Source organism: Erinaceus europaeus, chromosome 9, assembly GCF_950295315.1.
Source record: "Erinaceus europaeus chromosome 9, mEriEur2.1, whole genome shotgun sequence".
In the NCBI taxonomy this organism is placed as follows: Eukaryota; Metazoa; Chordata; class Mammalia; order Eulipotyphla; family Erinaceidae; genus Erinaceus; species Erinaceus europaeus.
Window position 1 is genome coordinate 14872767 of NC_080170.1, and position 27771 is coordinate 14900537.

General features: G+C 40.2%; 2 protein-coding genes and 1 pseudogene across 2 annotated transcripts; 1 reads left to right on the top strand and 2 right to left on the bottom strand.

Moving 5' to 3' along the window:
• Positions 1-9077: 9077 nt before the first annotated feature.
• LOC103117126 (olfactory receptor 2Y1-like) lies at positions 9078-10016 on the bottom strand. Its single transcript, XM_007527141.2, has one exon. The coding sequence runs from the start codon at positions 10014-10016 to the stop codon at positions 9078-9080; it is 939 nt and encodes a 312-aa protein (XP_007527203.1).
• A 10523-nt stretch (positions 10017-20539) lies between these two features.
• Positions 20540-21332, top strand: LOC103117173 (spermine synthase-like; annotated as a pseudogene).
• A 2650-nt stretch (positions 21333-23982) lies between these two features.
• LOC103117127 (olfactory receptor 2Y1-like) lies at positions 23983-24921 on the bottom strand. Its single transcript, XM_007527142.2, has one exon. The coding sequence runs from the start codon at positions 24919-24921 to the stop codon at positions 23983-23985; it is 939 nt and encodes a 312-aa protein (XP_007527204.1).
• Between the last annotated feature and the right edge of the window lie 2850 nt (positions 24922-27771).

Below are 27771 nucleotides of genomic sequence, written 5' to 3' on the forward strand. Positions count from 1 at the left end.
GACAAGAGCCCAGAAGAAACTACAAATCATCCAGAAGTAACCATAGATAAGAAAAGTATACAAGCAATAATAAACTTATTAATCACAGAAATTAAAACAACATTGGAGGAAAAGAATGGCAGTATTAGGGAAACAACAGTTGAGACCCCCAAGGAAAATACTGATTATCTTGAGGCAATTAGAGAACTGAAAGCTGAAATAGCTGTAATGAAGAAAGAAGCTGAGGCAAGGGAAAGCAGAATAACAGAAGCAGAAAACAGAATTAGTCAGACAGAGGATGAGTTAGAGAAAACAAAGAAAGAGGTGAAAGAGCTTAAAAAGAGATTGAGAGACACTGAAAACAACAACAGAGACATATGGGATGATCTCAAAATAAGTAACATTCATATAATTGGCCTACCAGAGGAAGAAAGAGAGAAAAGGGAAGCAAATATTCTAGAGGAAATAATAGAAGAAACCTTCCCAGACCTGAATAACAGAAAGGACATCAAGTTTCAAGAGGCCCAGAGAATACCAACAGAATCAACCCAGACCTGAAGACACCAAGACACATCATAGTCACAATGAGAAGAAGTAAGGATAAAGAAAGGATCCTAAAGACTGCAAGAGAGAAACAAAAAGTCACATACAGGGGAAAACCCATAAGACTTTCTGCAGATTTCTCCACTCAAACTCTAAAATCCAGAAGGGAATGGCAAGGTATCTATCGAGCCCTGAATGAAAAAGGGTTTCAACCAAGGATAATATATCCTGCTAGACTTTCATTCAAACTAGATGGAGGAATCAAAACATTCTTAGACAAACAACAGTTAAAGGAGGCAACCATCACCAAACCGGCCTGAAAGAGGTTCTAAAAGACCTCTTATAAACAAGAACATCACTATAATACTTGCAAAATATCAAACAAAAAAATTTTTTTGAACAATGGCACTACAATACATTAAATCCATAATATCAATAAACGTCAATGGCTTAAACTCACCCATCAAAAGTCACAGGGTGGGAGGATGGATCAAAAAACATAACCCAACCATATGCTGCTTGCAAGAATCCCACAGACTTAAAGTGAAAGGATGGAAAATTATCATACAGGCTAACGGACCACAAAAAAGGGCAGGAACAGCCATTCTCATCTCAGACATGATAGATTTTAAATTAAATAAAGTAATAAAAGATAAGCAAGGACATTACATAATGATTAGAGGATGAATCAGCCAAGAAGACTTAACAATTATTAACATCTATGCACCCAATGAGGGACCACCTAAATACATAAAGCACCTACTGAAAGAATTTCAAAAATACATCAATAGTAATACAATAATAATGGGAGACTTCAATACCCCCACTCTCACACTTAGACAGATAAACAAAGCAGAGAACCAGCAAAGATACAAGAGAATTGAATGAAGAGATTGAAAGACTAGACCTCTTGAACATTTTCAGAGTCCTTCACCCCAAAAAACTGGAAGACACCTTCTTTTCAAATTCACATAACACATACTCAAGGATAGACCACATGTTAGGCCACAAAGACAGCATCAATAAATTCAAGAACATCAAAATCATCCCAAGTATCTTCTCAGAACACAGTGGAGTAAAACTAACATTTAACAACAAACAGAAAAATATTAAAAGTCACAGAATTTGGAAATTAAACAACATACTCCTTAAGAACCACAGGGTCAGAGATTCGCTCAAGCAGAAATTCAAATGTTCCTGGAAACAAATGAAAATGAAGACACAACCTATCAAAATATTTGGGACACAGCTAAAGCAGTACTGAGAGGGAAACTTATAGCCATACAATCACATATTAAACACCAAGAAGAAGCTCAAATGAACGACCTTATTGCACACCTCAAGGACTTAGAGGAAGAGGAGCAAAGGAACCCTAAAGCAACCAGAAGGACAGAAATCACTAAAGTTCAAGCAGAAATAAACAACATCGAAAATAAAAGAACCATACAAAAGATCAATGAAGCCAAATGTTGGTTCTTTGAAAGATTAAACAAAACTGACAACCCACTAGCCAGACTCACCAAACAAAAAAGAGAGAAGACTCAAATTAATAGAATTGTAAACGATGGAGGAGATATCACAACTGACACCACAGAAATCCAGAGAATCCTGCGAAACTTCTATAAAGAACTATACGCCACCAAGCTAGAGAATCTGGAAGAAATGGAACAATTCCTAGAAGCATATGCCCTTCCAAAACTGAACCAAGAAGAACTACAAAATCTAAATGCACCTATCACAGACAAAGAAAATGAAACCTTTATTAAGAATCCCCCCAACAACAAAAGTCCTGGACCAGATGGCTTCACAAACGAATTCTACAAAACTTTCATGAAATAATTAGTACCCATACTTCTTAAGCTTTTCCATAAGATTGAAGAAACAGGAATACTCCCTTCCACCTTCTATGAAGCCAACATCACCCTGATACCAAAAACTGATAGGGACAGAACAAAAAAGGAAAACTACAGACCAATATCTCTGATGAACATAGATGCCAAAATATTAAACAAGATCTTGGCCAACCGGATACAGCAACACATCAAAAAGATTGTTCATCATGACCAAGTGGGATTCATCCCACGAATGCAAGGCTGGTTCAACATCCATAAATCAATCAATGTCATTCACCACATCAATAAAAGCAAAGCCCAAAACCACATGATTATCTCAATAGATGCAGAGAAAGCCTTTGACAAAATCCAATACCCGTTCGTGCTCAAAACTCTACAAAAAATGGGAATAGATGGGAAATTCCTCAAGATAGTGGAGTCTATATATAGCAAACCTACAGCCAACATCATACTCAATGGTCAGAAGCTGAAAGCATTCCCCCTCAGATTGGGGACTAGACAGGGCTGTCCACTGTCACCGTTACTCTTCAACATAGTATTGGACGTTCTTGCCATAGCAATCAAGCAAGAGAAAGAAATCAAAGGAATACAGATTGGAAGAAAAGAAGTCAAGATATCGCTATTTGCAGATGATATGATAGTATACATAGAAAAACCTAAAGAATCCAGCAGAAAACTACTGGAAGTTATTAGGCAATATAGCGAGGTATCAGGCTACAAAATCAATGTACAAAAATCAGTGGCATTTCTTTATGCAAACACTAAATCTGAAGAAGAAGACATCCAGAAATCACTCCCATTTACTGTTTCAGCAAAATCAATAAAGTGCCTAGGAATAAACCTGACCAAAGAAGTGAAAGACTTGTATACTGAAAACTATGAGTTGCTACTCAAGGAAATAGAAACTGATACCAAGAAATGGAAAAATATCCCATGCTCATGGATTGGAAGAATAAATATCATCAAAATGAATATTCTCCCCAGAGCCATATACTAATTTAATGCAATACCCATCAAAGTTCCACCAAGCTTCTTTAAGAGAATAGAAAAAACACTACAATCATTTATATGGAACATGAAAATACCTAGAATTGCCAAAACCATCTTGAGGAAAAGAAACAGAAATGGAGGCATCACACTCCCAGACCTTAAACTATATTATAAAGCCATCATCATCAAAACAGCATGGTACTGGAACAAAAATAGGCACACAGACCAGTAGAACAGAATTGAAAGCCCAGAAGTAAATCCCAACACCTATGGGCATCTAATCTTTGATAAGGGGGCCCAAAGGATTAAATGGAAAAAGGAGGCTCTCTTCAATAAATGGTGCTGGAAAAACTGGGTTGTAACATGCAGAAGAATGAAATTGAACCACTTTATCTCACCAAAAACAAAAATCAACTCCAAATGGATCAAAGACCTAGATGTCAGACCAGAAACAATCAAATACTTATAGGAAAACATTGGTAAAACAGTTTCCCACCTACACCTCAAGGACATCTTTGATGAATCAAACCCAATTGCAAGGAAGACTAAAGCAGAAACAAACCAGTAAGACTACATCAAATTGAAAAGCTTCTGCACATCCAAAGAAACCATTAAACAAACAAAGAGACCCCTCACAGAATGGGAGAAGATCTTCACATGCCATACATCAGACAAGAAACTAATCACCAAAATATATAAACAGCTCAGCAAACTTTGCACCAAAAAAGCAAATGACCCCATCCAAAAATGGGCAGAGGATATGAACAAAACATTCACCTCAGAGGAGATCCAAAAGGCGAACAAACATATGAAAAACGGATCTAGGTCACTGATTGTCAGAGAAATTCAAATTAAGACAACACTAAGATACCACCTCACTCCTGTAAGAATGGCATACATCAAAAAAGACAGCAGCAACAAATGCTGGAGGGATTGTGGGGACAGAGGAACGTTTTTACATTGCTGCTGGGAATGTAAATTGGTCCAGCCTCTGTGGAGAGCAGTCTGGAAAACTCTCAGAAGGCTAGACATGGACCTTCCATATGATCCAGTAATTCCTCTCCTGGGGTTATACCCCAAGGACTCCATAACACCCAACCAAAAAGAGGTGTGTACTCCTATGTTCATAACAACACAATTCATAATAGCTAAAACCTGGAAGCAACCCAGATGCCCAACAACAGATGAGTGGCTGAGAAAGCTGTGGTATATATACACAATGGAATACTATGCAGCTATCAAGAACAATGAACCCACCTTCTCTGACCCATCTTGGACAGCGCTAAAAGGAATTATGTTAAGAGAGCTATGTCAGAAAGATAAAGGTGAGTATGGGATGATCCCACTCATCAACAGAAGTTGAGTAAGAAGATCTGAAAGGGAAACTAAAAGCAAGACCTGACCAAATTGTAAGTAGGGCACCAGAGTAAAAACCCTGTGGTGAGGGGTAGACACGCAGCTTCCTGGGCCAGTGGGGGGTGGGAGTGGGTGGGAGGGATGGATCACAGTCTTTTGGTGGTGGGAATGGTGTCTATGTACACTCCTAGTAAAATGTAGTCATATAAATCACTAGTTGATTAATATGAGAGGGGGGAAATCAATTGTATGTCTCAAAGTTTGTCAAAACACAGACTGAATCTTTTTAATATATAGGCTGTGTATTTGATATGCGGACTCTATCAAAAGCCTAGACCAAGTAGATCAGAAGCAACCAATAGCACAACTATATACAAGATACTGGGTACTGTACAGCAAACCCTAACAAAAGGACTTCTCAAAGTTAACCCAATTACCAAATAATGTGATGATAACATTAACTATCGATTGTCTTTTTGAACCCTAAGACAGCAGGAACCTCACATCTCCACTATAGAGCCTATATTTCCCCCAGTCCTGGAACCCTTGGATAGGACCCACTTTCCCGTATGCCTCTCCCAATCCATATCAAATAATATTGCGTCTGCCGATCACAACCTAACCAATGCAATGATTGCCACCTCAACATGCTTCACTTCAGACTGTGTCCAGAAACTTCACGTGTGGAATGACAACCCTTCAGCTTCATTACTCGGGTGAGACTTTTCCTTTCATAGTATACTCTAATTCCATCTCAGGTGGTTCACTTTCTAACAACATCCCAAAACCTAGATATACACCAGGTTCTGTGAGAGAGAGCATATGTTCACACATATCCGCAAACTACTGCAAAATATATACCTGAAAGCAGAAGTACGCTAGAGTTTGCAGTGAGTACCTCCCTAACACTTCCTCTCCACTATTTCAAGCTTTGGGTCCATGATTGCTCAACAATTTGTTTGGCTTTGTATGTTAACTCACTCTCTTTTCAGTCACCAGGTTCCAGATGTCATCAGGATGCTGGCCAGGCTTCCCTGGACTGCAGACCCCACCAATGTGTCCTGGAGCTCAGCTTCCCCAGAGACCCACCCTACTAGGGAAAGAAAGAGGCAGACTGGGAGTATGGACCGACCAGTTGACGCCCATGTTCAGCGGGGAAGCAATTACAGAAGCCAGACCTTCCACCTTCTGCAACCCACAATGACCCTGGGTCCATTCTCCCAGAGGGATAGAGAGTGGGAAGGCTATCAGGAGAAGGGGTGGGATATGCAGATTGGGTGGTGGGAATTGTGTGTAGTTGTACCCCTCCTACCCTATGGTTTTGTTAATCCTTTCTTAAATAAAAAAGAAAAAAAATTGGGGTTAGTGTATTGCACAAAAGTAAAAGACTCTGGAGTTGGGGGGAGGGTTCAGGTCCTATAACATGATGGCAGTGGAGGACCTAATGAGGACAACTGTTATGTGGAAAACTACGAAATAGTAAACATGTACAAACTATTGTATTTTTCTGTCTATTGTAAACCACTAGTCCCCCCAATAAAGATCTGCCAAATGCCAAAACAAAAGCATAAAAAAGAAATAGACAATGATGTTCACCGTTACCTCTACTACTCACCAAACTACTAGAAATTCTAACCAGAGCAGTTAGGGAAGGAAATAATAATAAAAAACATAAAAATGGGGAAGGAATATAAATTTCTATTTGCAAATTACATGCTTTCATATGTAGAAAAATGAAAGTTTCTTTTTATTTTTATCTTTATTGCCACCAGGTTTATTGCTGGGGCTCAGCATCAACACTATGAATCCACCATTTCTGGTGACTTTCCTCCCCCCCTTTTTTTCTTTCTAATTTGTTGTTGTTGTTAGATAAGACATAGAGAAATTGAGAGGGGTGGAAAGATATATATATGAAGAGAGAGAGAAATAGTACACCTTCAGATCTTCACTGCTTGTGGGGACAGGGTCTTAATTTATAAAATTAGCCAAAGGTGAAAGAAACTAACACTGAAAGCTGTAACAATGAAAGTCCCTAATGAAAACAAAAATGAATGTTTAAAAAGTTATCTCAAGTTCCTAAATTGAAAAAAAAGATTTTGTTATTATATCCAATTAACCTAAAGTAACATAGAGAATTAAGGAGAGCTCTGGTTTAAAAAAAGGTCACACCTTTCACCTTCTGCATCCCACAATGATCTTGGGTCCATACTCCCAGAGGGATAAAGAATAAGAAAGCTATCAGGGGAGGGGATGGGATACAGAGATATGGTGGTAGGAACTGTGTGGAGTTGTACCCCTCTTATCCTATGGTTTCGTTAATGTTTCCTTTTTTAAGTAAATTTTAAAAATTAAAAAAATAGGTCAGAAAGGAGAAGTGGCAGGGTGTGGTGGTAAGGGTTGAATTTGTGTGACAGCAGCTTGCATCACAGCCTCACTGCACAATTCCTATGTAACCTGTAAATTACTTAAATCCAGGGAGTCTCAATTTCATAAATAAAAAAATACAGGACACACATAAAAACCATCACAATGCTGTCAAAGAATTAATGAGCATGCATAAAAAAAAACTGAAGCATCAACCAAATCACTCTTGCTCTAACTGTAGTAACAGGTGATTAACTGCATGAAAATCAATGAACCCAGACTAGGTTACTAGTAAAGATATCTATACTTTGGTATGAAAGCAGATCTGAGTATACCTCAAGGATGGGATTGGAATTTCAAGTGTCCACTGTCTTTGTGCTTCAGCCTAGAGCTTCCTGAACTGCAGCAAGCTTTTTCTTATTGTGGTTATCCCTTTAGGTTCTTCCTTGTGTGTCACTTTCTTGGGATGCTTCATTTTTATACCCATCATTCCCTGTTCTTCTATCCCAGGGGAAAATGTCTTGTCCACAGGGCTTCTATCAGCACAACCTAGGGGTATGGCTGATGAGACAACAATGTCGCTGCTTTACTCAGTGCTGCCCTAGTGATTTTGCTGGTTTCCTCCAAGTATGTAATGACACCCATGCCTGCTCCATGAAAAACCTCTTTCCATGAACCTCAGCAATGAATCCTGCACCCTCACCTCTCTGGAGCCCTATCCCACTAGGCAAAGATAGAAAAAGGCTGCGGGTATGGATTGACCTGCCAATGCCCATGTCCAGTCAAGAAGCTATTACAGAAGCCAGACCTTCCACCTTGTGCACGCCATAAAGAATTTTGGCCCATACTCTCAGAGAGGGACAAAGAATAGGTAAGCTTCCAATGCAGGGGATGAGCCATGGAACTCTGGTGGTGGGAACTGTGTGGAATTGTATCCCTGTTATCTTGCCACCTTGTTAATCATTATTAAATCACTAAAATATATTTTAAAAAAGGAAATAATATCTTTTTATTTCCACCAAGAACCTTTAAAGGGTTCATAATAAACTTAAGAAATGGCCATGGGATGAGAAGAAGCCTTACAGGATCACAGTTAATTAGAAAACAGAGATGGACATGGGTGGGCAGTTGTATACCTGCTTACGCACGCACATTATCATGCACTCCTCACCTGCAGGAGAGATGCTCATGAATGGTAAAGCAGTTCTGTAGGTGTCTAACTTTCTCTCATCCTCTCTATCTCCTGTCCCTTCTCAATTTCTATCTGTCCTATCCAATAAAATAGAAAGGGAGGAAATGGAAAAAAGAAAAACAGCTACCAGTAGTGGTGGGTTCACAGCACAGACTCCCATAGATAACAATGGTGGCAGGAAAAAGAGAAAACAGCGATGAACTTACACCTTCTGCTATTGAACGTAGTGCCATGTGCATTCCTGACACTTTGTTGAGAATAATTGACTTCGGAAAAGTTGTCATGTAACCAAGTCTTTGGCCTTCTCTAGAATTCAACTTTCTCTCTACAAGAACCAACACAACACACATTTTCCAGCCTCACTCATTTCAGAAGTTGTGACACAAGCCAGCAACTATGATCTCAAAACAAACAAAGAATGATGGGAAAAAATGACCTGGATTCTCTCAAAACATCCTTGGGTGGTTGCCACATGTTCAGGTCTGATGCCTGAAGATAGGAAGGGGGGAGCTCATGGTGGCAGCCTCGAAATATAGGATGTCATCATCTATTGTCTGTCAAGTCTCTTGACAAGTCCAGCTCCCATTGAGAACTATGAATGGTAGCACATTCACTGGTTAATTTAACAGACCTACTTCAGGGCCTGTTAAATTAACTTTGTCATTGATGAGAAAGGAAATTGAGATAGTTCCATTTGAAAATCAAGGCAAGGATGGCACTAAAACCATGAGATCCACAAAAGGGCTACTTCCTACTTAACAGACCCAGGAAGCAGAAATGGGCCAGTGACAGATCCTCTCCTACCCCGAGTCTCTACCTATTCCCAGCACCTTCCTCAGAGCCTCCTTCACATCCTTGTTCCTTAGGGTATAGATCAGAGGATTGAGCATGGGGGAAACTATAGTGTAAAACAGGGCAGCAAACTTGCCCCGACTCTCAGAATAACTGCTCCTGGGCTGGAGGTATGTGTAGGTGGCTGAGCCATAAAAAAGAGACACCACCAAGAGGTGGGACCCACAAGTCCCAAAGGCCTTTCTTCTCCCACTCATGGACTTGACTCTCAGCACAGCCCGAGCAATGTGGACATAGGAGCCTAGAATCAGTGCTGCAGGAGCAACCAAGATAATCACCCTGGCCACAAACATCTTGGCCTCTGTCCCATTTGTGTCTGAACAGGCCATCTTAAGGAATATAGGCATCTCACAGAAGAAGTGGTTTAGTACACGGAGGCCACAGAGTGGCAGGGCCATCATGAGGCCAGCCTGAATCAAAGAATTCAGGAGGCCTCCCAGCCAGGAGATTAGAGAAAGTATTTTGCAGAGCTGGGGGTGCATGATGGTTGTGTAATGCAGTGGACGGCACACAGCAACATAGCGGTCAAAAGCCATCACCACTAGGAGCACACACTCAATCCCTCCCAAAGCCAGTGAGATGAAGAGCTGGGCCACACAGCCTCCATAGGTGATGGTGTGGTCTGGCCCATGGAGGTTGATCAGAAGCTGGGGCACAGTGCTGGTGGTGTAGCAGAGGTCCAGGAAGGAGAGGTGGCACAGGAAGAAGTACATGGGTGTGTGCAGCTGAGGGTCCAGGACAGAGAGAGCGATGATGGTGGAGTTGCCAAAGAGGGTTAGGGAGTAGAAAACTGAAATAAAGACCAAAAGGACAGGCTCCAGTTGAGGCCAATCTGAGAACCCCAATAAAATGAAGCCGCCTCCAAAACTGTCATTGAAACTTCCCATTGTCTTTGCCTGACAAAGAGCAAAATACTATGTTGAAGAAGAGTTTATGAGGAATGTAGTTTTGTTTTTTGAGGAAGAACAAGGATTAATATATTGTTTCACAATTTTCTTTTCAACACTAATCGTTCATTTCCATCATCTACTTCCTATTTATCTCCATTCCTTCTAATCTTCTCTTCTTCTGTCTTTAGAGACGATGTTTCCATGTCTGAATGAAGAACCAAGTTATCATCTCCCTCACAAATCTGAGATCTGGAGGAAATATGATGTAGAAAGTGCTTTTAAGAACCTAACACAAAATATTAGCATCACTGTTCTATGTTTTCACTTTTCTCTTTGCTGGTCTACTGTGTAGCCTGTTTCAATAGCTTACAGTCCAGGGATAACTAAATTGAAATCACAAGTCTGATGTCTGGGTGATGATCTTCTCATTTCTGCTCCACAAATGTGATCAACTTTATAGTCCTGGAAACCCCACTCATAACAAGCAGTCCTATCACAAAGGAAAAAAATCCATCCCTTTGGGAAGAAAATAAAGATTAGCAGAATGCTACTTATTGTAAATCTAATCCTCCCTCAACCCCCAACAACTGTTCTACAATTATATCCCCACCAGCCTAGTTTATGGTACAGTTCCTCTCTAGAACTTGTCATATTCACTGAAATTCTTTTTTTTTATTTTATTTTTATTTATTCCCTTTTGTTGCCCTTGTTTTATTGTTGTAGTTATTATTGTTGTTGTCGTTGTTAGATAGGACAGAATGAAATGGAGAGAGGAGGGGAAGACAGAGAGGAGGAGAGAAAGATAGACACCTGCAGACTTGCTTCACCGCCTGTGAAGTGACTCCCCTGCAGGTGGGGAGCCGGGGCTCGAACCGGGATCCTTATGCCGGTCCTTGTGCTTTGCGCCACCTGCGCTTAACCCGCTGCACTACAGCCCGACTCCCTTTCATTGAAATTCTTTTTACTTTCTCTCTCTCTCTCTCTCTCCATATATATATATATATATATATATATATATATATATATATATATGAATATATACTAAATATAAACATATATATTAGTGTTTTCCATTATGTTTACATGAGGTGATCAATGAGTGTTTCTTTTATTGTTGGCATGTGACAGGTGTTAAATACATTTGTTGATTGAAACAATTGACTCTCCTTTAATCACATGAAAATTCATTTCTAACAAGAAGTATACACATTATTACTTAACTTCAACAATCTGTGAAAGCTGACTATGTTATAAAAATATGTTCTCATTAAATCCAGAATTTTGCGGTGAAAAAATATAAATAGAATTACAAAGAGTATATCAAAAACAAAAAAAAAGCACACTCCTTCCTGTTGTCTATTTCTCTAAGATATCTTCCATGATGCATCTTTGAAAACTGTTATTGTGCTATGCTCTTTGCCTTCCAACTCTACTAAATAATATTTTGCATATTAGTCATTGGTATCATAGGACCTGAGTGATCAGAGGGTCTTCAAAAGGATGTTTAAGCAAATTCTCACATAGCACATAAACTGAGTATCCTATAATGGCTTAGTGATTTCCCTGAGTTAATACAGCTGGAAAACAGACATGCAGATACACTCATGATGTGTGAGTGTCATCAAGTAGGTGTGTGGTTGAGAAAGAGAGAAGACTTTGTAGTTCACACACACACATCAGGTAGAACAAAAGCAACTAGTGGTGTTCCTTAATAAAATACAGCTGTAAGTAAATAGCATAAAAGGACATAAATTGTGGGGTTAGGGTTAGTAAATCCTAACAATGGGATTTTCAAAGTTAACCCAATTGCCAAAAAAATTGGTTATAGCTATAACTATCTATTGCTTTCTTAAATCCTAAAATAGCAGGAACCCTCCCCTTTCTCTATAAAGCCCATACATCTCCCAGTCCTGGAACCTCTAGGGTGGGGCTCACTTTCCTGCATGCTTCTCCAAATTCATACCAACTGATACTGCACCTGCTGATTTCAACCCAATCGATGCAACCAGTACCACCTTGGCATGTTTCAATTCAAATTGCATCTAGAGATGTCAGGCATGGAATGTGAGCCCACCAGCTTCATTACTCTGGTGAGACCTTTCCTAGGACATAGGACTCTTTAAATTCATTTCAGGTAGTACACTACTTAACAAACCTCAAAACCTAGATGTACACCAGGATCCATGAGATGGGGCATGAGTACATATATCCAGAAGTTGAGGGAAAACATACCTTAAAGCAAAAGTACACAGTAGTTTGCAGTGAGTCAATGAATGTAGCAAGCAAGCAGAAAGACCTAAAAAGACACCATAAAGCACCTAATCAAATAGTTTCTACTTAGACCTAGATACCCTCCTCAACTACCTTCTATTACATGTCCCTCAATCACTCCAAAGCTAACCTTGTCAGACAAAGTAAGGACTACCAAAGCTGAATAAGATCAAGAGACTGGCATACTCTAATGATGACTCTTTAGTAACTACCAGGCCACCCCATCACCTGGGGCCCTAGTCAGGGAGTCCTGGGATTCCCACACAGACATGATGGGCCTAGGTCTCTAACAGATCACTCTAACCACTTTAACTGGTCATCTCCATGAGGAACAACATAATGGACCCCTTTGTGGGCCCCTATCAGAACTGGCTCTCGATGTGAATCAACAATGGTAGGGACTACCCCATTCTCCGAAGACAGATTGGACAGCATACTCTGCCTATCACCTGAGGAAGATGGACCTTGAAACTGGCACAGCCTGGAATGTTCCTAGCCGTGACCACAGAATGTGAGCTCAGACCTATGGGGATGCAGAGGTCACATAGGCTCCTGTACTGAACATGGGCCCCAGATCAGATCGATGGGGGTTACAGTTAACAATACATATATACTTTTCCCATATTTGGAAACTACTCTCTTCCCTGATCCAGCTTTCTGGTCCTTTTTCCAACTATGACACCATCCCACCAGACAATAGCTTAGGTCACCTGTATATTAATTAGATATCAGGCGCAGGCAAAAACTAGTTGGATCATGGGCCCCCTGCAATATACCTTAAATAGACCTGCTAGATTTTCCATAACGGAGACCCCAATTTCCATCTGAAATATTCTTGCCTTTAGGTTCATAATTAGTCCACAATTTGCTCTGTTTTCTATCTTAACTCTTTTTCAGCCACCAGATTCCAAATGCTACCATAATGCCAACCAGACTTCCCTGGGCAGACGACCCAACCAATGTGTCCTGGAGCCCCACTCCCCATATCCCTACCCCACTAGGGAAAGAAAGACAGGCTTGGGGTATGGATTGACCTGTCAATGCCCATATTCAAGGGGGAAGTAATTACAGAAGCCAGACCGTCCATCTTCTGCACCCCATAATGACCCTCGGTCCATGCTCCCAGAGGGATAAAGAATAGGAAAGTTATCAGGGGAGGGAATGGAACATGGAGATCCAGTCATGGGAATTGTGTGGAATTGTACCCCTCTTATCCTATGTTCTTGTCAGTGTTTCCATTTTATAAATAAAAAAAAACAAAAAAATCACACACACACACATACTCTTGCACGTCTTTAACATGAATAGTCCTCAAACCTGGGATGAACATGAACATCATGGACCTTAGTATTAATCACAGTATGGTAATTCTAGGGCTTTCTAAATCTGAACAGGAAATCCAGCAGTACTCACCCAGCACTAGAAAGCATCAACCACATCATTACTTCCTTCAGTTCTTGGAGTTCAAAAGGATGAGACCTAGTAGAGGCTGCTGGCATCTACAGATGTTTAAGGGAGACACTTGGTCTTGACTTCAGCTGTGGCATGGGGATCAGATCAGAGCTCCTTTTCTGTACAACTGATCACAAAGGATTCCCTCCTTGAAAGAGGAGACTCCATTCCCCTGGAGTGGGGAGCATCCTCCAATTACTCACCTGACCCACTCAGACCAGCAGGGTGCTGGTGCATTATCAAACCTTCTTCTGAACCCAGGATTGAAATCTCCAGTTCTGCTCCAGAGGCATCACAAAGGCCTCCTTAGACCAATAGAGAGATAAGTGTTGCCATTAAGGCCTTGGAGACCTCTGGGCCCCAGTGTGGCAATTATAGCCAACTGGCTTCAGGCTCTGCCTTCTGGTCTTCAGTTCTCCCTATTCCCTTTACTCTGCCTCAAAGTCTCATGCTCAGAGTCCTCAGAGTTAGAGTTATCATTCTCTTTATCCTTACTCTTGTTTCCTTTAGTTCAAGTAACTCTTCAGACTGGAGTTTCTCAGTCTTTCTTATCAACTCATAACCATCTCACCACAGCTTGGAGAAAAATTGCACAAAATAGAGATGCCCACCAAACATAAATAACTACAGCTAGAATGGAAGTGTTTTATTGTCAACACTCTTATTTCTCTTTCTTCATAATACTAGTGATGACCTTTCATCCATCTAGGTGATTACTCAACATGTGGATTTGAGGAAATATGCTATGAAAATGCCAGTAGTTTCAGATGTTTTGTACTCATGAAATAGAGGAGTTACTTAACTAATTACACAAAAGAAACATGTATCTCTTAATCTCTTTTGTTAAACAATATTGTTTACTTAATATCAAAGACTTTTAAAGATATTTTTAATATATTTTTTATTTTATTTATTTATTCCCTTTTGTTGCCCTTGTTGTTTTATTGTTGTAGTTATTATTGTTGTTGTCGTTGTTGGATAGGACAGAGAGAAATGGAGAGAGGAGGGGAAGATAGAGAGGAGGAGAGAAAGATAGACACCTGCAGACCTGCTTCACCGCCTGTGAAGCGACTCCCCTGCAGGTGGGGAGCGGGAAAAATATTTTTAAATAATTTTTATTTTAATGACACAGAGAGAGAGAGAGAGAGAGAGATACAGAGAGAAAGACCAGAGCAGTGCTTAGTACTGGCTTATAGTGGTGCTGAAGATTGAACCTGGGACTTCAGAGCCTTAGGTGTAAGAGTCTTTTGTGGAACCATTATGCTGTCTCCCCAGCCCTCTGTCCTAATCTCTTCTGTCAACATCAGCATTATTATCACCCCTTATAATCTTTAGAAGAAACACTATATACTATTGGCCAAGAGATATGATAGCAAAAAATATTTATCAAATAAAGAACAGTTATTGACCTTATGACAACCTTTATTAGAGTCACCAAACAAGTAAGTGCAGTAAAGCTTAAGTTAGACCCAACTAAAATTGTAGCTGTATTTCCTCCCTAACTTGAGGCTAGGCCTCATAAACCTAATAATAGTCTGGATACAACATATGGCAATTAACATTTTATCGATTGGGAGAAAGTGTAAACTTGTAAAATAAATAAAAAACTACAAAAGCTGGGTAAGGGCAAAAGACTGGTTCACTTCATGATTGCCCTTTTGATCAAGTCTTTCTCTAGCTTCTCCTAGTGCACATTTTACATTTTCATTGTGCACATATGTGTGTGTACAGTTGTGTGTATATCATCCAGTAGGTGTGCAATACAGAGAGAAGACTATATATTAAAAAATCACACACACACACACATTCTTATATGTCTTTAACATCAATAATCCTCAAACTTGGATGAACATCATGGACATTAGTATTAATTTTCTAGTGGTATAATGCCTCTTCCACAGACTTAATCATTCTTTAATTTTGACTCCACTACTTTTCTCACAATTTACCATCATATCCCATGAGGCCTTAGGTGACCCTCAAGATATTAAATATGCTATGATAACTACCAAAGTTTATCATAAGACCTAAAACCTTAAATTGAGTCCAGTGTGTATAATTGACATCTAAATCTTGACTTAAATTTTGGGCATTTCTATTCTGACTGCCTAACATTGACTGCAGAAAAAGCACACTCTTTCCAGTTGTCTACATCTCTAAGAAATCCTCCATGATGCATCTTGGAAAACTCCACAAATATTCACAAATTTACATTATTAGTCCACAACTGTACATGGTAGCACTATCCCAGTAGCCAAATAATGGAAGAAAGCTTAGAGTCCATCAACTGATGAAATGCAGAAAGTAGGATATCGTGACACAATGAAATATTTCTCACAAAGAATGAAGCTAAAACATATGCAACTTTGGAAGCTATGATGCCAGTTAAGGATGTCAAAAACAAACTATCACACACTGTAAGTTTAACTCTATGAAATATCCAGGAAAGGTAGATCATTATAGACTGAAAACAGGCTTTAATGGCTTGTCAGTTTGAAAGGTTGACTTGGTAGTCACATATTAATATATACAGGGTTTTCTGTTAGTATGAGGAAAATGGTTGAAATTTCAATAGAGATGATGTTTTGACTTTGCCTAAATAAAAGCATCATCTTTGTTATTGGAACAGTTTACTCTCTAAACAAAAAGGTCATTAGGGAGACATCAGCATCATGGTAGCATAAAGAGATTCCATATCCATGTAAGGTCAACCAGCTGATATCATCATATTCAGAAATGAAAAAGTAAAGCTTCTCCAAGGTGATCAAAAATAGACAAACATGTTCACCATTACCTCCACTGTTCAGCAAACTACCAGAAATACTACATAGAGAAATCAGAAAAGAAAAGAATAATAAAAGACACACAGAGAAGTAAGAAATACAAATGTCTTATTTGCAAATGGCATGTTTTTATACATAGAAGCACTGGAATTTTTTTCCTTTCCTTTTTCTTTTTCTTGCCACCAGGGTAATATCTGGGGTTTGGTACCAGCACTACAAATCCACTATTCCTGGCAACCATCCCCCCTTTTTCTTTTAACCTTTCTAATTTTCGTTGTTGTTAGGACAGTGAGAAATTGAGAGGGATGGAACAGATGGAGAGGGAGAGATAAGGATAGTATATTTGCAGACCTTCACTGCTTGTGAAGTGAACCTCCTACAGGTGGGGAGCAATGGTTTGAACTTGGGTCCTTGCACTTGGTAATATGTGCACTTCACCAGGTGTGATACCACCTGGCCCCTGAAGGCATTAAAATTTGTATTAAAATTTGTTTGTAGTCATAAATGAACACAGCAAAAGTGCTGTCTTCAAAACCATTATACTGATTGCATGATCATATACAATGAACCACAAGAAAAGAAATTACTAAAATAATAGCCCTCACTGTTGTACCAAAAAGAATGTTTATAAAATTAGCCAAAGGTGAAATAATTTGTAACATTGGAAACTGTAACACTGAGAGCCCCTAATAAAAATGAAAATGAATATTTAAAAAGTTATCTCAAGTTCCTAAATTGAAAGAAGTAACTGTGTTAATGTGTACAATTACCTAAAGTAATGTAGAGAGTTAAGGAGAGCACTGGTATAATAATAATAATAAGTCAAAACAGAGAACTGACAGGGTGTGGTGGTAAGGGTTGAATTTGTGTGACAGCAGCTTGCATCACAGCCTCACTGCACAATTCCTATGTAACCTGTAAATTACTTAAATCCAGGGAGTCTCAATTTCATAAATAAAAAAATACAGGACACACATAAAAACCATCACAATGCTGTCAAAGAATTAATGAGCATGCATTAAAAAAAAAACTGAAGCATCAATCAAATCACTCTTGCTCTAACTGTAGTAACAGGTGATTAACTGCATGAAAATCAATGAACCCAGACTAGGTTACTAGTAAAGATATCTATACTTTGGTATGAAAACAGATCTGAGTATACCTCAAGGATGGGGTTGGAATTTCAAGTGTCCACTGTCTTTGTGCTTCAGCCTAGAGCTTCCTGAACTGCAGCAAGCTTTTTCTTATTGTGGTTATCCCTTTAGGTTCTTCCTTTTGTGTCACTTTCTTGGGATGCTTCATTTTTATACCCATCATTCCCTGTTCTTCTATCCCAGGGGAAAATGTCTTGTCCACAGGGCTTCTATCAGCACAACCTAGGGGTATGGCTGATGAGACAACAATGTCGCTGCTTTACTCAGTGCTGCCCTAGTGATTTTGCTGGTTTCCTCCAAGTATGTAATGACACCCATGCCTGCTCTATGAAAAACCTCTTTCCATGAACCTCAGCAATGAATCCTGCACCCTCACCTCTCTGGAGCCCTATCCCACTAGGCAAAGATAGAAAAAGGCTGCGGGTATGGATTGACCTGCCAATGCCCATGTCCAGTCAAGAAGCTATTACAGAAGCCAGACCTTCCACCTTGTGCACACCATAAAGAATTTTGGCCCATACTCTCAGAGAGGGATAAAAAGTAGGTAAGCTTCCCATGGAGAGGATGAGCCATGGAACTCTGGTGGTGGGAACTGTGTGGAATTGTATCCCTGTTATCTTGCCACCTTGTTAATCATTATTAAATCACTAAAATATATTTTTTAAAAAGAGAAATACCTCTGTCCATTATCTTTTTATTTCCACCAAGAACCTTGAAAGGGTAGGCATTACAATAAACCTAATGAAAGGCCAAGAGATGAGAAGGAGCCTTCCAAGGATCACAGTTAACTAGAAAACACAGGTGGGGGTGTCAGTAAATGGAGTACCTTGTTAAGTCTACACACTACCATGCACAAGGACCCAGGTTCAAGCCTCTGCTCCCCATCTGTAGAGGAGATGCTTCTTGAGTGGTAAAGTGGGTCTGAAGTTATCTATCTTTCTGTCTTTCTCTACCTTCCCTGCCCTCTCAATTTCTGTCTATCCTATCCAATAAAATAGAAAGGTAAAAAAATGGGAAAAAGAAAAATGGCCACTGGGAGTGGTGGATTCATAGTGCCAGCTCTGAGCCTCATCTATAGCCAGGGTAGCAGGGAAAAAACAAGAAACAAAAATCTCTAACTTCCCTGACTTTTGATGTTATTTTCTATTGAGATTTTGGAGTCTAGGGAACTGTGTTTTTTTTATTTTTACTCTTTTTTATGTTTTATTTTAAAGAGAGGGAGAGATACAGAGAGAGAGAAATACCAGGGTACTGCTCAGCTCTGACTTATGGTGGTGCTAGGGATTGAACCTTGAACCTTGGATCACTAATAATTATAACCAATCCTTCAATGGCATTGTTCTGATGCTGTTATTGCTAGCATTTTATTTTTAATCCTCAGAACAGTTGTGCCAGAGTTGTTGTGATCACACCTCCTTCACAGATGAAGAAACTGAGGTTCAGAAAAATCAGATCCTTTCCTTTTTTCTTTTTTTACCAGAGCACTGTTCATCTCTGGCTTATGGTGGTGTGGTATTGAACCTGGGACTTTGGAGCCTCAGGCATAAGAGTCTGGTTGCATAACCATTATGCTATCTACCCTCCAATCAGATCCTTTTCTAGAACCTATCACCAACAACAAATAAAGAGTCTCGATTAGGACTCACAGATATTCTGCTGAGCTGCTGCACCAAAGAACACAGAACCACTGGTGATACCATCCTCAAAGGCCTCTAGTCCATTTTCCAGGAGCAGAACATGATGGAGTAGGTGCACTCCTGGCAGGACCTTAGCTATCTAGCGACCTACAGCAACAAGAATGGCAGCTTTGCCAATTTGAGGATTTATTTATTTATTTATTTATTTATTTATAAAAAGGAAACACTGACAAAACCATAGGATAAGAGGGGTACAACTCCAAACAATTCCCACCACCAGACCTCCTTATCCCCTCCCTTGATAGCTTTCCTAATCTTTAACCCTCTGGGAATATGGACCCAAGGTTACTGTGGGATGCAGAAAGTGGAAGATCTGGCTTCTGTAGTTGCTTCCCCGATGAACATGGGCATTGATAGGTCGATCCATACTCCCAGGCTGCCTCTCTCTTTCCCTAGTGGGACAGGGTTCTGGGGAATTGGAATACCAGGACACATTGATGGGGTCATCTGTCCAGGGAATTCTGTTTGGCATCATGCTAGCATCTGGAACCTGATGGCTGAAAAGATAGTTAACATATAAAGCCAAACAAGTTGTTGACTAATCATGAACCTAAAGGCTGGAGTAGTGAAGATGAAGAGTTGCAGGTGGGTCTCTGTTCTGTAGATAGCTAGTAGGCATATTTTAGTTATATTCCAAAGGGCTTGTGACTATACTAGTTGTTTTTTTTCTTTTCCCCTGAGCCTGAAATCTGATATGCAGGTGGATCCAAGTTACTGTCTGGGGAGATGGTGTCATGGTTGGAAAAAGGACCAGAAAGCTGGATCAGGGAAGAGAGTACCTCCCAAATATGGGAAAGGTGTATAAATACTGTTGACTGTAAACCCCATCGATTTGATCTGATCTGGGGCCCATAATCAGATTAGAAGCCTATGTGACGTCTGCATTCTTGTAGATCCAACCTCACATTCTGTGGTCATCAGTAGAAACATTCCAAGCTGCCCCAATATCAGGACCCATTTTCCTCAGGTGGAGCATAGAGTATGTTGTCCAACCTCCTTTCGCAGGATGGAACATTCTCTAACCATTGTTGATCCATGTTGAGGGCAAGGTCCTATGAGGGTCCACAAAGGGGTCTATTTTGTTCTTCCTGATATAGATGACCAGTAACAGTGGAGAGAGGGATTTATTCGAGGTCTAGGCACATCATGTCTGTTTGTCCAATTTGAGGATTTATCCACATGGATTGGTGTTGCTGGATCTTCAGGGCTATAAAGGTGATATCCAATGCAAAGAAGAAATTGACAGTCTTTTGAACAAGATAGAAAAGTGAATGAAAGAGTTGAGTCAGGACAGTACTGGGTGGGTGAAATAGTTACCACCCATCTTTCAAGGAGGGGCCATAGACTGATACTGGCCCAATGCTGATGGCTGCCTGATTGAGTATGACATAGATAAGGTGGTGTATGATGAAGATTCACCTTACCAGAACATTAAAATTCTACCCTCAAAGAGGTTTGGAAATAACTTTATCCTTAGTGGGGACATTAATCTGCCTGAGAGTGATCTGGCATATACCCAGGCCATCATGGGAAATGGCAAAGAAGACTACACTGGCAAGGATGTGCTGATCCTGGGTGCAGGAGACAGCGGCATTTTATGTGAAATAGTCAAAGTGAAAACAAAGTTGGTCACTATGGTAGAGACTGACCAAATGGTAATTGATGGATTTAAGAAGTTCATGAGAAAAACATGTAGTGATGTCTTAGACAATCTTAAAGGAGACTGCTATGAGGTTTTTATAGAAGACTGCATCCCAGTACTGAAGAGATATACCAAAGAAGGGAGGGAGTTTGATTATGTGATTAATGACCTAACAGTTTGTTCTAATCTCCACATCTCCCGAGGAAGATTCCACATTGGAGTTTCTCAGACTGATTATTGACTTCTCTGTCAAGGGCAGAAGGTCCTTGAAAGGCAAGGCCCCTGGACCTGTGAGCAAAAGGCTGGCAAAATAGGCCTTCAGTAAGCCCCTGACCTTTCTCATAAGATGATTAGAGAAAGCTGAGAAAATGATAAAGACTTTATGGACTCCTTGGGAAAATGATAATGACTTTGCAGACAAACTCCCTGGGTAAAAATAGTTATCTGCATGTGCTTTCATGCCCATGACTACATTTACTTTCACTGTACCTTGTTTATGTCTTGAGAAATTTACAAAGTTACAAGATGCATGCTGTAAGTATAAAAGACTATGAGAAAAATAAATCTGGGCTGCCAGTCATTGAGCTGGAGCCCTTCCTATCCCATTTCTCTGTCTTCTTTCTTTTCTCAATCCTCATGCCCTCTCCAGGATCTGTTCCTGGTCAGCTGGCTCCAACCAGACCTCTCCAAGAATGTGTTGAAGCAGGGTGGGAAGTACTTCACCTGGGGGAACTGTGTCAATTTGACTGAAACCCTGTCACTCTATGAAGAACTACTCAGGCTCCTGGATTGTACTGTGGAATTCTCAAAGGGAATTGTCTGTGTCCCTTCATATTTGGAACTGTGGGTATTTTACACTGTGTGGAAGAAAGCCAAGCCTTGAAGATCAATCTCTAACCACATGTGCTACAGATAGTCTTCCTGAGCTTCACATGCTGTACATGACAACAAAACAAGTCAGGTAATTGTGAATTCCTTCAACTCTTTATTTATTATTTTAATTTAAAAACAAAACAAATGGAAAATGTATATTTTCATGACCTAGGGTGTTAATTATTTGAAATTCAGCTAAAGAATGATTAGACTGCACAGCAAAGGCTGCTAAATGCACTGAACCCCTAGAATGTAACTTTTGTTACCTTTTTTCCTCCTTTCTGTCTGGACTTTTTTTTTTCTGGTAGACTTTTCAATTTGGTTGTGTAAAAGATTGAACATCATTGTTGTTATTCTCGAGGAAGACCTTGATGATGTCTCTTTCCCCAAAATTCACTTAGATATTAAAATTTGGTGCTTCCTATCAAGCCATTCCAATAGCTGGGGCCCTAATCGGGGAGTCCTGAGATTCCCAAACAGGCTTGATGGGCCTAGACCTCGAATATATCCCTCTCTCCATTGTTACCGGTCATCTCTATCAGGAACAACACAATAGACCCCTTTGTGGGCCCTCATAGGACCTTGCCCTCAACTTGGATCAATAATGGTAGAGAATATTCCATCCTCCAAAGGGAGGATGGACAGCATACTCTACGCTACACCTGAGGAAGATGGGTCAATATTGGGGCAGCATAGAATGTTCCTACTCATGAATACAGAATGTGAGCTCAGATCTAAAGGGATTCAGAGGTCACATAGGCTTCTAAGCTGATTGTGGACCCCAGATCAGATCAACATTTAGTTGAGAATAATTGACTTTGGAAAAGTTGTCAAGCAACCAAGTCTTTGGCTTTCTCTAGAATCCAGCTTCCTCTCTACAAGAGCTCAAATACACCCATTTCCCCCAAACTCATTAATTTGGGAAGTTGTGACAAAAGAGAAAATCTATTTCTACTCTACTTTATCACAGACACTAAATGAAAGGTCCACGCTTTCTGCGAAAATGAATACACAGGAGACAATAGAGGCAACAAGTTTTTACTTTTTTAAAAAAAGAGGGCCAGAGAATAAAGGAAACTTGGTCTTAAGATAAAGATACCTTAGACTAGACTGGAGAAATAGCTCACGTGGATAGTATGCAGCTTTAGCTTTTACTCAACCTATGTTCAATCTCGGAACCCACTAGATTGAAGGAAATATTAGTGCTATGGTATCTCTCTCTCTCACTCACTTTCTCCCTCTCTGCTTCTCTATCTAAAAGAAGTATCTTGGACGTTTATGAGTGGATATGGGGGGGGGGGGCGGCAGTGAGTGATGGTGTCTGTTCAGCAATAAAAGGTCTGGGTTCCGGGGCCAGGTGATGGTGGTGCACCTGGCTGAGTACATATGTGCAAGGATCTGGTTCAAGCCCACCACCCCCACCTGCAGGAGGAAAGCTTCATGAGTGGTGAAGCAGAGCTGCAGGTGTCTCTCTCTTCCCCTCTATCTCCTCTCCCCTCTGGATATCTCTCTCTCTGTCTCTATTCAATAAATAAAATAATAAAATAATTTATTGTTATAAAAATATAAAAGGTCTGGGTTCTCAGACTGGGAAGACAGCATAATGGTTCTTCAAAAGCCTTTTATTCCTGATGTTCCATGGTCCTATACTCAATCCCCTCCACAATTAGCCATAGCTTAGCAGGTATCTGGTCTCAAAACAAACAAACCAACAAACAAAAATAATGACCTGAGTTCTCTCAGCACATCCTTGGGTGGTTGCCACTTTATTTTTGTTTGGTGCCTGAGAATGGGAAGTTTGGTGCCGGAGAATGGGAAGTGGCAGACTCGAGAAATTACAGAATGTGTCTGTCTTTTCGCTTCAGAAAGGAAGTCCATCTCCTGTTGAGAATGATGAGTGGTAGCACATGTGCTAGTTAATTTAACAGACCCACTTCAGGAGAGGAGTCATGTCATTGACGACAAAGAAAATTGAGATAGTTCCATTTGAAACTCCAGGCAAGGATGGCACTAAAACCATGAGATCCACAAAAGGGCTACTTCCTACTTAACAGACCCAGGAAGCAGAATGGGCCACTGACAGATCCTCTCCTACCCCGAGTCTCTGCCTATTCCCAGCACCTTCCTCAGAGCCTCCTTCACATCCTTGTTCCTTAGGGTGTAGATCAGAGGATTGAGCATGGGGGAAACTATAGTGTAAAACAGGGCAGCAAACTTGCCCCGACTCTCAGAATAACTGCTCCCGGGCTGGAGGTATGTGTAGGTGGCTGAGCCATAAAAAAGAGACACCACCAAGAGGTGGGACCCACAAGTCCCAAAGGCCTTTCTTCTCCCACTCATGGACTTGACTCTCAGCACAGCCCGAGCAATGTGGACATAGGAGCCTAGAATCAGCGCTGCAGGAATAGCCACAATTATCACTCTGGCAACAAACATCTTGGCTTCTGTCCCATTTGTGTCCACACAGGCCAGTTTCAGGAGTACAGGCATCTCACAGAAGAAGTGGTTTAGTACTCGGAGGCCACAGAGAGGCATGGCCATCACGATGCCAGCCTGAATCAAAGAATTCAGGAGGCCTCCCAGCCAGGAGAATAGGGCCAGTACTTGGCAGAGCTGGGGGTGCATGGTGGTTGTGTAGTGCAGTGGACGGCAGACAGCAACATAGCGGTCAAAGGCCATCATTAAAAGGAGCACACTCTCAGTGGAGCCCAAAGCCAGGGAGATGAAGAGCTGGGCCACACAGCCTCCATAGGTGATGGTGTGGTCTGGCCCATGGAGGTTGATCAGAAGCTGGGGCACAGTGCTGGTGGTGTAGCAGAGGTCCAGGAAGGAGAGGTGGCACAGGAAGAAGTACATGGGCGTGTGCAGCTGAGGGTCCAGGACAGAGAGAGTGATGATGGTGGAGTTGCCAAAGAGGGTTAGGGAATAGAAAACTGAAATAAAGACAAAAAGGACAGGCTCCAGTTGAGGCCAATCTGAGAACCCCAATAAAATGAAGCCGCCTCCAAAACTGTCATTGAAACTTCCCATAGTCTTTGCCTGACAAAGAGCAAAATACTATGAGGAACACAGTTTTGTTATTTGTGGAAGAACAAGTATTAATACTTTATTTCACAATATATTCTTTTCAACACTAATCATGCAAATATTTCATCATCTACTCGCTATTTAGTGTCCCCATTATATGTTCTCACTGTTCTCTTTTCTGGTCTGTTGGGTAGCCTGTTTCAGTAGTTTAGGGTCCAGGGACAATGAGATTGTAATCAAAAGTCTGATGTCTGGGTGATTATCTTCTTGCTTCTGCGCCACAAATGTGATCAACTCAATAGTCCTGGAAGCCCCACTCATGACCAGTGCTCATTCAACACCAAGGAACAAAAGCTATCCCTTTGGGAAGAAAATAAAGATCAGCAGAATATTCCTTCTCACAAGTCTAATGTCTTTCTACTGCTTCTCTGTATATAAATCGTGCCCTCAATTCTCTAGCAGCTGTTATACTGTTATATCCCTACCAGCCTAGTTTATGGTACAGTTTCTCCCTAGTACTTGTCATGTTCACTGAAATTCTTTTTACTTTATCTCTGTCTTTCTCTCATATATATCTATAGTAGAATATATACTAAATATAAAAATATATATTAGTGTCTTCCATTATGTTAGTATGAGGTGATCAATGAATGTTTCTTTCATTTTTAGCACATGACAGAAGTTAAATAGGATTATTGTTTATAACAATTGACTTTCCTTTAATTATATGAAAATTCATTTCAAGCATGCATAAGTATGCACATTATTACTAAACTTCAACAATCTGTGAAAGCTGACTATGTATAAAAAAATGTGTTTTCAAGGGAGTTGGGTGGTAGCGCAGTGGGATAAGTGCACATGGCAGAAAGTGCAAGGACCCATATAAGGATCCCTGTTTGAGTCCCCAGCTCCCTACCTTCAGGGGAGTCACTTCACAGGTAGTGAAGCAGGTCTATAGGTGTCTATCTTTCTCTCCCCCTCTGTCTTCCCATTTCTCTCTGTCCAATCTAACAATGATGACATCAATAATAACAACAATAAAAAAACTAGGGCAACAAAAAGGGAAAATAAATAAATAAATATAAAAAAATTAATGTGTTTTCAGTAGATATAGGATTTGTGGTATAAAAAAGTATAAATAAAATTAAAGAGAGTACATCAAATGGCAATAAAAAGAGATAATAGTAATCTGGCATATTCCCATAAGAACTTTTTTTTTGCCAAATTAGCTCACTTTGCACTTTGTTAGTCTTCCTGAACTGAAAGTTCATCATCAATAAATTAAACATGATTCCAGCATGGTATTAGGATGCCACCCTTGACGTTCTTGCAAAATATTCAAAAAGAATGTGGATTGGTAATAAGGAAGTGTTAAAACACATACACACATACACCTTAATCAACACATCAAAGTTGTTTTTCAAGTGACCATCAAGTTGATGGCAATGGACTTGAAACTCCTGCTCTGAAGTTTGTAAATGGTTGTTAAGATGACAGAGAAATATGCCTTTTGCCATTATTCAGAACCTCAAAACATAAATTACATAACATAGTCACAGACACAATCCAAAAGAATCTTAGCATGATAAAAGAAAGAACCCTAAGTGGGAAGATAATATCAAGCTTAGCTTCTAAGCTTCATTTAAGCAAATGAAGCCGTTGGAAGAGAGCAAATGTGAAAGTCACTCACTTAGAAAGTAGGAGACACAGATGACCTAAAACTCAACACAATTCAACAAGGCACACTTGGCTTATGAATGTTGAACATGAAGGGCCAGGATGACAGAAACATGACCACAAAAACTTGATCTTTCTGTCTTGGAAGGAAACCATAAGGTTACTTCTAAGTGACCCTTTGCACCAATTATTGTTGAATTCATTTTTGTATTGTACATCTGTGATGATATACATTCTTATAAATATGAACCAACTTGAAAAGAAATTCAGGGTTAATGAAATAATATAATGACTATGCAAAAGACATTAGTACCTGAAGCTTCATGGTTCCAGGTTCAACCCCACCACCACCATAAATCAGAGCTGAGCAGTACTCTGGGAAATCTAAAAAGAAGAAGATGAAGAGAAAAGAAGAAATAAAAAAATGGAAAAAAAGAGAGAGAGAAATTGTTTGAATTTTTTTTCTTCATAGCATGTAGTAATGCATAATAATCATTGCCTGCACATGAATTTAGCAATATTGATTGACCATAGTGAAGCCAGAAATTTTAGTTTTTGATACTCAGCAATGAAAAATATTCCATAGCTCCTTCTTAATTGCTTTCAAATTAGAATATGCATTCTTAAATTTGAATCTAGGGGGTCGGGAAGTAGCATAATGGTTAAGCACACATGGCACAAGGACTGGCCTAAGGATCCTGGTTTGAGCCCCTGGCTCCCCACCTGCCGGGGGGGTTACTTCACAAGTGGTGAAGCAGGTCTGCAAGTGTCTATCTTTCTCTCCTCCTCTCTGCCTCCCCTCCTCTCTCAATTTCTCTCTATCCTATCCAACAACATCAGTGGCGACAATAACAACAAGGGCAACAAAATGGGAAAAAAATGGCCTCCAGGAGCAGTGGATTCATAGTGCAGGCACCAAGCACCAGAAATAGCCCTGGAGGAAAAAAAAAAAAACTGAATCTAATCCCCACCCTATTGTGTCTGCATGTCTAGCATCTAGCTCACTAATAAAACTCATTGAACTCACTTGTAAACCTTAGGAGACATGAAAGTATCAATCTCTTTGTTCTCCATCACATAGCTGCCTCTTAATCATTCTCTCATTGTGACTCCACTGTTTTCCACACAATATACCATCATATCCCTGGATACTTTAGAGTCAGCCTCAAGATATTA